General features: G+C 47.7%; 2 protein-coding genes across 2 annotated transcripts in view; one reads left to right on the forward strand and one right to left on the reverse strand.

Moving 5' to 3' along the window:
* Positions 1 to 514, reverse strand: part of ablim1a (actin binding LIM protein 1a) — a 39,979-nt gene extending 39,465 nt beyond the window's left edge. The window contains exon 1 of the mRNA XM_030107295.1: positions 333 to 514. Coding sequence (XP_029963155.1) covers positions 333 to 345 — 13 coding nt within the window. The 5' untranslated portion in view covers positions 346 to 514. The remainder of the gene's footprint in view (positions 1 to 332) is intronic.
* Positions 130 to 10,955, forward strand: fhip2a (FHF complex subunit HOOK interacting protein 2). Its single transcript, XM_030107305.1, has 18 exons — positions 130 to 350; positions 1,297 to 1,451; positions 2,332 to 2,410; positions 3,583 to 3,752; positions 3,913 to 4,017; positions 4,104 to 4,226; positions 4,935 to 5,162; positions 5,246 to 5,442; positions 5,612 to 5,726; positions 5,899 to 5,975; positions 6,093 to 6,285; positions 6,888 to 7,051; positions 7,523 to 7,669; positions 7,750 to 7,840; positions 7,996 to 8,139; positions 8,283 to 8,423; positions 8,660 to 8,763; positions 8,857 to 10,955. The coding sequence occupies exons 1-18, from the start codon at positions 344 to 346 to the stop codon at positions 8,966 to 8,968; spliced, it is 2,352 nt and encodes a 783-aa protein (XP_029963165.1). The 5' UTR covers positions 130 to 343; the 3' UTR covers positions 8,969 to 10,955.
* The last annotated feature ends 221 nt before the right edge of the window (positions 10,956 to 11,176 follow it).

Raw genomic sequence — 11,176 nt, forward strand, 5'->3', positions numbered from 1 at the left:
ACAGCTGGGGATCTATTTATTTATTATTTTCAAGTGATCTATTTTTAGGTTGCACCGAGTCTACACTGGTCACATCAAGAAAATAAGTTGCAGGCTGTCTAAAAAAAGGCTGCAGCGGTGGAAGCTGTAGTTTCACTCATGCACCGGCGTAACCTACTTACATTCTATCAGAGTCATTATCACAGCCCGATCCTCCAGAAAGACGACGCAGAGAGGCTCTCTTCTCCATTGCACCTATTCTTCAACCAAGACCCCCCTCCTCCCCCTAGAAATAAGACTTTTTATCCCGGAGTGATGTTGTTATGAAGGCTTCTGCGGCAAAAGACACTCACCTCTAGCAGACATGCCCGGTAGGTAGAGTCTCTCTTTCTTTGCAGAGGTGACCGGGAGCGAATGGAGGAGCGAAACACGGCCCGATGCGGTCTCTGCCGGGAGTTTTTGATTGTCATTTAGCGGGTTTGAAGGCAGAGAGGCGGACAGCCTGCGATTTGGTGGACCGGACCTGAATGCGCGATGGAGAGACTGAGCGCTTTCCAGCCACAGGGCGTGTCCTGCAACAGACAGCATCCCTCGGCTTCTGTTTTCCAGCAACTTTTATGTCCACATTTCAGCGCAACTTGGAGGGATTGTGTGATTTTTGTGAACGGGGGTGGTGTCCGGGGTCCTGTGTGTCCTCGCGTTAAGCCGTGCAGCCGACTTTCTCTTCGGGATGACTGTGCGCTTCTGGACGCGGCGGTTTTGGGGCCAAATCATAAAAGTTGACAGGCAGTCTGGAGCAATCGGGGTTGTTTACTTCCTCGATCGTAATGTGACTTTTTCAAACGACCTAATCTGGCACATTTTTCCCGAATACATATAATTTGAATGTATTCAAAAAAGGAAAAGAAAAAAAAACAGCACTGCATCAGTCGAAGATAGCATCAGAAATGCTGTGATATTAAATTGACTTTACAGGTTCACTGTAGAGAAACGCGTTTTTATCAGCGTTATAACGGGTCGTATCGAGTGCTACTTCTGACCTGGATATTGATCACCGCCTCCTGCCGTCTTCATTAGTATGCGTGGATCGTTGACGGCAATGCTGATGTTATTTTGCGGTGCTGCAGCGGCCCCTGCTGGACACCGGCGGTACCGTTTGGCGAGCGAAGTGCCACCGTGTCCACAGTGAGCCTGCCGTGGTGGTGGAGGAGCTTCCAGACGTCTTGTTTACAGTGGTAGAGCCAGGCCTGCGAGGTCCCGTGGCCCGCAGCGTGTTGACGGGGGTTTTATTGCTCACGTTTATTCTCTCGTTACAAGGGTCGGTGTATGAAACCTCCAATCTGGATCGAGGCGGAAGCAACAGGAAGAAGAAGATAGAGGAATTCTCTAGGTCTTCTCGGGAGAAACTAGTCCAGTCGAAGAACAAGATGTTCTCCAAATTCACGTCCATCCTCCAGCATGCGGTGGAAGCGGTGAGTTTTTACTCAAATCCCAGGCTTGCTTTTGTGCGACGTGCCTTTTTTGGGGTTGGTAACTTCCTTTTTTGTTTATCAGATACGAACTAGCATAACGTCAGCATAAGACGGTCGCTAACTAGCAAGCTAGCCAGTTAGCCTCGGCTAATGTTAGCGTTTTGTGTTTACCTTGTGATTTCGCTTTTTGTCCCCTTTACCAACTATAAGCAGCGGCTGTATTTGACTCTGTATCTCGTTACAACACCACGGTGCCACTGTCTTTTAACGACAGGGCGCCTGTGCTCAGGTAGCTACATAATGTTAGCTCACGATAGCTTGAAGAAGCTAACATTGTAGCTAGCTGTTCTTTCCAAACAGAAAGGACTTACGAGGAGTGGTGTCGAAATCTCTGGACAGCCTCACTTCAGGTTGTGCAATCATCTTAACATTTTGGGAGAAGTATGAGTCTTACCTCCCCTGGTCATCCTGGGTAACGTTATGTGGTAACAAAGATAGCAAAGTGGCTTCAAACTCTCCTGTTTTCAAGTTTCTTTACGTGAAGGGTTTTCGAAAAGTCAGTGTCAATACTGACACAGTGGAAATCTTCTTTTACTTACTTTACTGATGTGTGTGCCATTGAAATCCATGGAAATTTACACCTTTACATCACCTTGAAGTTAATTTCTTTGATCCCTTATTTTAATATAAATACTCCATCAGGACAGATAGACTAAATGGCATCAAATGCCCGTGTCTCAAAATTTGTAGGCTGTTATCGAATATGATCAAGTCTCAGGTGTAATTCCTTGAATGTAAGTGACGAAGTAAACTCTTTTTCTCTGTAGATCACCATAATGGAATCATATGAAATGCTCAAACTCTGCCTGCTCTCTTCCAGCTCGCCCCGTCCCTGCCATTACAGGAGGACTTTGTCTATCACTGGAAGGCGATCACACATTATTACATTGAGACCTCTGGTAAGGAAAGCACTGAATTATTGTTTAGTACTTAGCATTTTAATTATACCCCTGGTGATAAATACCAGTTTGCAGTGTGAGGAGAAATGTCTAAGAAGTTTATTTTACATGCAGAACTGTTTTATGAGGAGACAGTTGATGCAAATTGCTTTCTGCTTGCTTAAATTAATATTTTTTCTTTCCCACTGTGATAACAACCTACTCATGCAGCTCCTCTATGCATAAACCGGCTTTGCAAAGGTATTGCCTTTGAAAAAAGATTGAAATATTCCTGGAATGTCATAGTGGGAGAGTTGGCTGTAGACTTCAGTCGCTTGGTGGGGAACAACACAGGCAGTACTTCTTCATGTTTGCCGTAGAAAATCTGTGCAAGTAAAATTTTTATGCTTTGCATATTTGTGAAATTGCAGACTCAGTGAGTGAATCCAGCCTTATCAAATGTGATATCTTCTGCCTGTCCAAGTTATTTCAGTCCAGGAAAGTTCTGTCATTGCTTTGTTTGCTCTGTGCAGAGCTTCTGTGCTGCACTGCAGATAGTCTGCCTGCATTTCTTTTGAAGAACTAGTGACAAATGTTTCTACACAAAGCTGTTTTTCAAAGCTGTCTTGATCTGGGTGAACTTTGTTTGTGAGGTCAGTATAGAGTAACCTGATCTCGGCCAGTCCTGCTGGTATTTTTAGATGTCATCGGGCTGTTTTGTGGTTGCAGCTTTTCTCCGTCTTCGAAAACTAGACATAATTTTACTGACTTCATTGTGGCATTTTGTGCGTTGGTGACACACGAGTGAATAAGTTCACTTTTAAGCTCTTCTAACTGGACTGTCGGTTCTCAATGGACACACCACTGCTACATTTGTGGTTCAGTCACATGAGGCAGTATGGTATAATGGTGTATTTCTGTAGGGTTTTTTTTTAGCTGACATCACAAAATGAGAGGCAAACAACTGAAGCCATCGGTTGCTGTTTTCTAAAATTTGAAAACTTTGCTGCGAATCCACCTCAGGAAGATTTTAGCTGTTTCACAAAGCACAACAGAGATCAGCTGATCAGAAACCTATGGCCGGCATTACGCCTGTTAAACACAGAAGCCTTGCAGTTCTGCAGGAAAAAGACTGAGGGCCTTGTGCTTATGGTTGGATCCACTGCTCATGCCTCTGTGTGTCTTCCTCCAAGATGATAAAGCCCCCGTCACAGACACCAACATCCCGTCCCACCTGGAGCAGATGCTGGACATCCTGACTCAGGAGGAAGCGGAGAGGGAGTCTGGGGAGACGGGGCCCTGCATGGAGTATCTCCTTCACCATAAGATCCTGGAGACTCTCTACACCTTGGGCAAGGCAGATGTAAGACTGTGAATGCTTTATTAGCAGAAACCTCCAGTGAGTTTGTGAAAGTTTGTGTGCAGTCAGCTGCACATGCGGCAGAAAATGTAGGATTTCCAGATATTTTCGGGGTGCGATGTCCCAGGCTCTTAACATGTTGTGTTCCTCTGCTTCCCTCCAGTGTCCTCCGGGGATGAAGCAGCAGGTGCTCACCTTCTACACAAAGCTGCTGGCACACATCCGTCAGCCCCTCCTGCCACACATCAACGTTCACAGGCCCGTTCAGGTGAGCGCTGCCGCAGCCCGCGTCTCACTGCACCGCTGATTTAAAACCCGCTGCTTAGCTGACAGGTTGTGTAACGTTTGTCCCAGAAACTGATCCGTCTGTGCGGGGAGGTGCTGGCTGCTCCCACTGAAAACGAAGAGATCCAGTTCCTCTGCATAGTCTGTGCCAAGCTCAAGCAGGACCCGTATCTGGTCAACTTCTTCCTGGAGGTGGGTTGTTCTGACCTCAGAGCCACATTTCTGATAACAAAAAAAATCCGAAATAGAGAAAATAATGAGCATGGCCTCTGAAAGCATACAAAAACGACAAACTCCACTCCTTTGAGCTGCAGTTCCATTTACAACACAGATAAATCAGAATTATGGCGGCTAAGTCAATGTGACGGACTGATCATACGTCTGAATCGTTAAACGATATGCATGCATTATATTTATTTGATCTCAGAAAAAAACATTTTAATTATTACCAGGTTCAAATACACTTAAAAAAAAACTCAATGACATGTAGACTTTAATACAAATACTTTTTACAGGCTATCAATAAGATGGAATAAACTGCTTAATTTTAAATATTTATGTATACAGGACCAGTGACTGGTATTATAATAGAATGAATTTACGCTATTTACAGTATGGAGTTGTAGTGTCTTGGCCACAGGAAGGAAGGATCTCCTGTGGCGCTCTGTAAAACTTCTAATTAATTTCAGGGAGAAGTATGAGGACGGGCTGTCAGTTGCTCATGTTTGCTCGACATGATGAATTAAGAAAAAAAACCTCTTCAACAGAGATCCTTTGTCCTGACTGCTGTTGGTGTCATTGCTGTAGAGCATTTCTTCAGTTGCTTGGTCGTTAGTTGTGACTGTTGATCAGGAAGCAGGAGACAGAGTCCTTTATGTTCACCTTCAATGGTGTTTACAGAATAAGTCGAGGAGGACTGAGATGAAGACCCCCGTGTTGACCGAGGGGACGAAGGAGAGCGCTTTGGCTCCAGACACGGGCCAGTCTCCAACGGAGGACCAGGCCGCGCAACAAGAGGGGCCGCAGGCTGCAGCTGCTGCCGCCGCCGCTTCCAGCCCCGCAAGGAACAACAACAACAGCAGCAACTACAATCTGGTCACCTCCCTGCTGAACCTCACAAAGAGTCCTGTAAGTATCGAGGTGTGTGTGGGCTTCATGCGAGTCATGTGGATGCGGTAACGACGGGCGGCTGCGATCTTCTCCCTCCCCAGGACGGCAGGATAGTGGTGAAGGCGTGCGAGGGCCTGATGCTGCTGGTCAGCTTACCCGAGCCCGCCGCGGCCAAGTGTCTGACTGAAAACACTGAGCTCTGTGAGCTTCTGACGGACAGACTGGTCTCCTTTTACAACGCCCTGCCGCAGTCCATGGACCCGCTGGACATCGAGACGGTGGAGTCGGTCAACTGGGGGTACGTCTCTTCAAATCCCGAGTTAAGACTGCAACGTTTAGAGGCTCGTCTTGTTTTCACATCAGCTTTGAACGAGTGAAATGGATCTAAATAAAGCATCTTATGAAATATTTTTAGAGCTGCGTCAAAGGTTTTAACACTCTGGTGTTTTGTTTTCTTCTCCTTTCAGCCTGGATGTGTATAACCTGAAGGAAGACGCTGCAGTGTTCACAGGGAAGAGGGCTCTCATCTCCTTCCTGTCCTGGTTAGATTATTGCGACCAGCTCATCAAGGAGGCACACAAGGTTCCTATCAGCGCTGAATCACTGCGCTCTGACACCTCAGACTGTCGCCCGGACAGACAGAAAAACAACTTGCTTGAAGAGAATGATTTCTCTTCTGTTTGAAAGGCTTGGAAGTCTGAATTGTTTGTTTTTTTTGTGTGTGTGTGTGTGTGTCTGTCTGTGTGTTTTCCAGTCAGCAGCTGCAGTGATGGCAAAAGCTGTGAGAGAAAGATTCTTTGTCTCGGTGATGGAGCCGCAGCTCATGCAGACGTAAGTGGCGCCTGGATCCGTCCGTCAGTCATCCCGGTCTGATCGTTCGCAGCCTCGTCAGCGGCGCGACGCGTCGTGACTGCCAAGTAACACAAGCTGCTCTGTGGGCCGCCGCAGGTCCGAGGTGGGCATCCTGACGTCCACGGCGCTGCTCAACAGGATCATCCGGCAGGTGACGTCGAAGGCCCTGCTGCGGGAGATGGTCTTCTTCCTGCTGGGGGAGGAGACGGAGGCGGAGACTTCTGCCACCATGGCTCAGAATCCTCTCAGACACAGACTCATCGAGCACTGCGATCACCTGTCCGATGAGGTTTCTATCACCCAGAAGTGTTTTTGAAGTTTCTGTGACCTTCACCATCGCTTCCTTGCTTTATTTATTAATTATCATTGGGTGCGGTCTTCTCCAGTTGTCCTCAAACTGTCCAAAACTTGTGACGACTGTCACGGTGTGACCTGCCTTCGCTAAAATCCAGCATATCTCTGGTAGATGAAGCGTTCTGAAAGAGGAGGCGTCGCTGTAGCGATCCTAACACCCGATGCGTGGAGGTTCCTCTTAACAGAAAGTGCTGCGGCAGAGGAAAGAGTGACAGTCTAGTAACCTGTAATTGTTTATTTTCCATCTAAAGAGTGCACATTCACTATAATCTGTCTACCTTATCGCGCTGACAGAATGCAAATCTCATGCACGTCTTGAAGCACAAAGAGCCTGTCAGAGTTTGTGAATCACATGATGAACAAAAAGCCCATAAATTTTAATTAGTACGTGACAGAGCTTCTGCACACAGTTTTCCTGGCACAAAAGGCCGATGAATCATCTCTCATCATCTCCGTGATGCGCAGGCAGCCACCGCCGCCGCCGCCGCCTCTCGTTTCCAACGGGAGCTGAGCCTCTCTCTCTCTCCTCGCCCTCAGATCAGCATCATGACCCTGCGGCTGTTCGAGCAGCTGATCCAGAAGCCCGACCAGCACATCCTGCACAGCTTGGCGCTGCGCAGCCTGGAGGAGCGGAACTACCTGGAGAACAAGCCGCAGGAGGAGCGCGAGCCCCTGGAGAACGGGCAGCCCCACGACGCCGTGTAAGGACCCGCCGGGGACCGGACGCACAAACACAAAGCAGTGGAAATAAAAGCAATGCATCCATGGACTCTTGAAGTTTTGTTAAACAAACAGTTGCATTCTTTTTTTGATGGTGTTCTGCTTAATGACAGTCACATGTAAAACTCCAAATGCTGGAGAGCTCAATGATTTATCTTTCAAAACAGTTTTATATTTAGATAAAATTAATTTTATGAAGTTCATTTGATTGATGCTATCCCCAAGAATGGGTCAGAACAGAACAGATTTCTGCCTTAGAATAGTATTTTTCTCCCACATTTGATAATTAACCTCAGAAAAGCTGATGCAGCCTGTCATATTACAACTCGAGGGTGTTTCATATTACAGACATGTTTGATCTGAAAGTGAATTCATTTCTATTACATTAATCTAAAACAGACAGGCCCTCTGATGTAAACGACAGAAGTAATGGATCCGCTGTGTCTGTGCAGAGACCTCGAGGAGGATCCGCTGTTTGGCGATGACCTCTCTCCAGACAGCAGGCTGTCTGGGTCCGAGTGGCTCAGCTCGTCCCCTCAGCCCAGTCCGGACCACCTGAAGTCCGACGGGAAGACGGAGGTGCACAAGATCGTCAACAGGTCTGCAGTTTGACGCGCGGCGATTTGTCCCCGGTCTAAACTCGATCTCCTCGTTAAGTGCCGATCCGTGTCGCCTGCAGTTTTCTGTGCTTGGTGCCCGATGAGGCCAAGTCCTCGTACCACGTGGAGGGAACCGGCTACGACACCTACCTCAGAGACGCACACAGACAGGTGAGCTCTCTGTTTACGAACAGCTGATCTGAGATCAGCCTACCTGACTGGAGTTGGATAAAACTCCAGAAGATTGTTGGTCCATAAAGTAAAATCCTCCTGATTTTATACCCTGATGTCGACTGGAACTAGTTTCTCCTCTCTGTCCTCCGCAGTTCAGGGACTATTGTGGCGTGTGCCAGCGGTGGGACTGGAGGAACGCTCCCAAGCCTTTGGAGAAGTGTAACCTGGACAGCCCCTTCTTTGAGGGCCACTTCCTCAAAGTTCTGTTTGACAGGATGGGCCGCATCCTGGACCAGGTGAGTCTGTGGTCGTTTCCTGCAACGCTGCTTTGGAGTTGGAATGAGATCCTCTGAGCTCAGGACCAATTATTAGAAACTTTTGTTTCTTGTGGAGACGTAGCGCAGCAGTTATAAATCCCGCTCCCCCCTCCGTCTCGCAGCCGTACGACGTGAACCTGCAGGTGACCGCCGTGCTGTCCAAGCTGTCCCTGTTGCCCCACCCCCACCTGCACGAGTACCTGCTGGACCCCTACATCAGCCTGGCTCCAGGCTGCAGGTCCCTGTTCTCCGTCATCGTCAGGGTAAGAAGAGGCCAAACACCCGTCCCGCCTGCGTGGGAGTGACTCACCGGCGTTGCACTTTCACCTACAGTCGCAGGCAGAGCTGGAACGACGACTGAAAAGTTCCATCAAAGCGCCGTTACAGTGTTTCAGTCAGTGATGATGAGATGAGATCGGTGTGTCGTGTCGTGCTGACTGCAGTGTGTTCGTGTGTGTGTGTGTGTGTGTGTGTGTGTGTGTGTGTGTGTGTGTGTTAGGTGGTGGGAGATCTCATGCTGAGGATTCACCGCATCCCAGACTTCACCCCCAAACTGCTGCTGGTGAGGAAGAGGTTATTAGGAATGGAGCCAGAGGGCATCAAGTAGGTATCCCGGCGGCTCTCCGCCCCCCCGTTCAGTCTGTGATTATTGTACGACCGAAGTTGCCGACCCCGCTGACCTCTCCGTCCCCGCAGCATCGACCACGTGACCCTGCTGGAGGGGGTGATCGTGCTGGAGGAGTTCTGCAAAGAGCTGGCAGCCATCGCCTTCGTCAAATACCACGCAGCTGCCTCGTCCTCGCCGTGATCTCCCCCGCCGCTCGGCCATCTGCCTCGGCCGGGCAGACGGGGTCGGGATCAGGAGGAGAGAGAAAGAAAGAAAAAAGAAAGATGCTTCAAAACTGGACTTTTTCTTGGAGGCGGAGCGACGGACGCCGGTGGCACAGGGTCGGAAAAATCACCAAGTGGTCATCTGAAGCCCGCCGGGACGGACGGTTCCTTCACCGGAGCGCAGACACTGCCCGAGGAGGACATGCAGAGAAATGTTCACTGGACTCTTCAGTCTCTGCCCCTTGTCTCACTGCCCACCCACCCCCACCCACCCGCCATCTTTCCTTCACCAGCCAGAAGACGATGGCCCTGTAATTACCGCGTCATGTATTTATTTGCCGTCTCACCGCCGCCCATGGGAACATGTCATTGCCTTAGTGTGGGAATCACACCTTTCAGTTGGTTTCGTCTTCAGCCCTCACATTGCTGTCTGTTTGAAGACAGGAGGACATGAAGAGCAAGAGGAACCCCCCCTCCCCCCTCCTCCACCCGTCGTTACAGTCTCACGGCACCAGTCTTTTAAATGCCAAGTCATCTTATTTATTCATTTGCTTTCATGTTGCCTTTTTTTTTTTTAAACTAATGTCGTATTATAATGAGAAAAAAAAAAGTGAGGTCTGGCCGAGCAGACGCTCCGTATCTTGTGTTTTCTTCTCTCGGCTTTGTTTTTTTTTTTTTCTTTTAAGTGCTCGTGGATTCGGAGCTCTTCTGTTGCTCGCCGTCACCCAAAGATGTCGCCATCTTCAAGCGAAAGCAGCGAATTTGCAGACGAACGCGGATTTGCACACGGACCTCGCCGTCATTGCACTTGTTACACGGCGAGTTTCGCGTCAGCGTTTCCGAACGGTCGCCCTGCTTTTTCCCATTCCGCCTCAGTTTCACCATCCATAAGCAGTGTTTGATTTTATGAGAGATAATCTTACTATTGATCAGTCGTGCTCCCTATTTTGCAGTAATCCTCAATAATTTCTGATTTTTTTTTCTTTTTTTTCTTTTTATGATTAACCAGTGTCTTTAATGCAGCCCACCACAGTTGGTTTTTCTCCTTTTATTAGCTTCCAGCTGTGAAACAAAGCCGGGTCTGTTTTCCAACAGTCGGATCAGTGTGTCGAGTCCCGTCGCCTCGGGTTGTTTTCACTAGAAATCATCCGGCAATTCAGCAGCGAAGATTAGGAGGCAGATGAGACGAGTGGTTTCAAGCCCTGAAAGGAGCGGCAGATTCTCAGCCGCTCTTCAGGTCGTCGTGACTTTCTGTGGAAATCTGCAGTCACTAGCAGTATTACTCATCGGTGCTGTCGGAGCGTCACACATTACTGATTTATGACAGGAAATTTGAATTATCTTACATCGTAATGCTGAGAAATTTATTTTTGTGTGTGTGTGTGTTTGCTGTGTGTTTTCCATCCTCCTTCAGATCCCTCCTTTAAAAAACCCCAAAACTACATGTATGCAAACGTTTGCATGGGATCGGATTTGCACATTGTCTTCATCTTCGTCTGGAATGTAAATAATCACAAACATAAAGCTTTTAAGTTCTCCAAATATTTTCTTTCTTAAGCCAAAAAAGAAAAAAAAATCTGATTTCACATTTCTATTTTAGCGGGAAACTTTTTTTAAATTATGAATCATGCACATTTTTAAAAGTCAACTCTCCTGTACAGTTGTATATTGTCCGTGTACAATAGCAATAGAGATATACTACCTGGTTGTAAACGCATGCTTTATTTACTTGTTTCCGTTGAGAGAGAGAGAGAGAGAGAGCTGTGATGATTTCCTGGCTGTCAGCACTTTGAAGGCGCTGGCAGGGAGAGAAGATGCCTTACTTCACACTGTGGGTCTCGGCTTCGCTGCAGTTTATTGTGATCTGTTACCTTTAGTAAACATGTACAGGACTTCTGACTATAGTCCATAAAAAAAAAAAAAAAAAAAACCTGATGCCAGTTTAATCACACGTCTCAGACCGATGCACTGTATCACCTGGAGTTGTTTGATTTCGTGGAGCTGTTTGAAGGCTCCGGTTCATTTATTCCTCATCGCTGCTGTGATACACTCGTTATTCAGGACAAACGCGGTTTTGGTTTGGACACGCTCCGTCCCAGTTGAAATAGCAGGACAAGTGCTCATCGATTGTGTTTCATCTTGTTTTATTACAAAATGTCTGTACAATAAAACAAAAATACACAAA

This window comes from Salarias fasciatus, chromosome 13, assembly GCF_902148845.1.
Source record: "Salarias fasciatus chromosome 13, fSalaFa1.1, whole genome shotgun sequence".
NCBI lineage: Eukaryota > Metazoa > Chordata > Actinopteri > Blenniiformes > Blenniidae > Salarias > Salarias fasciatus.

Coding starts and splice junctions, on each gene's coding strand:
- fhip2a (XM_030107305.1), top strand. Junction 3,753..3,912: donor ACACCTTGGGCAAGGCAGAT/GTAAGACTGTGA, acceptor GCTTCCCTCCAG/TGTCCTCCGGGGATGAAGCA. Junction 5,443..5,611: donor GTGGAGTCGGTCAACTGGGG/GTACGTCTCTTC, acceptor TTCTCCTTTCAG/CCTGGATGTGTATAACCTGA.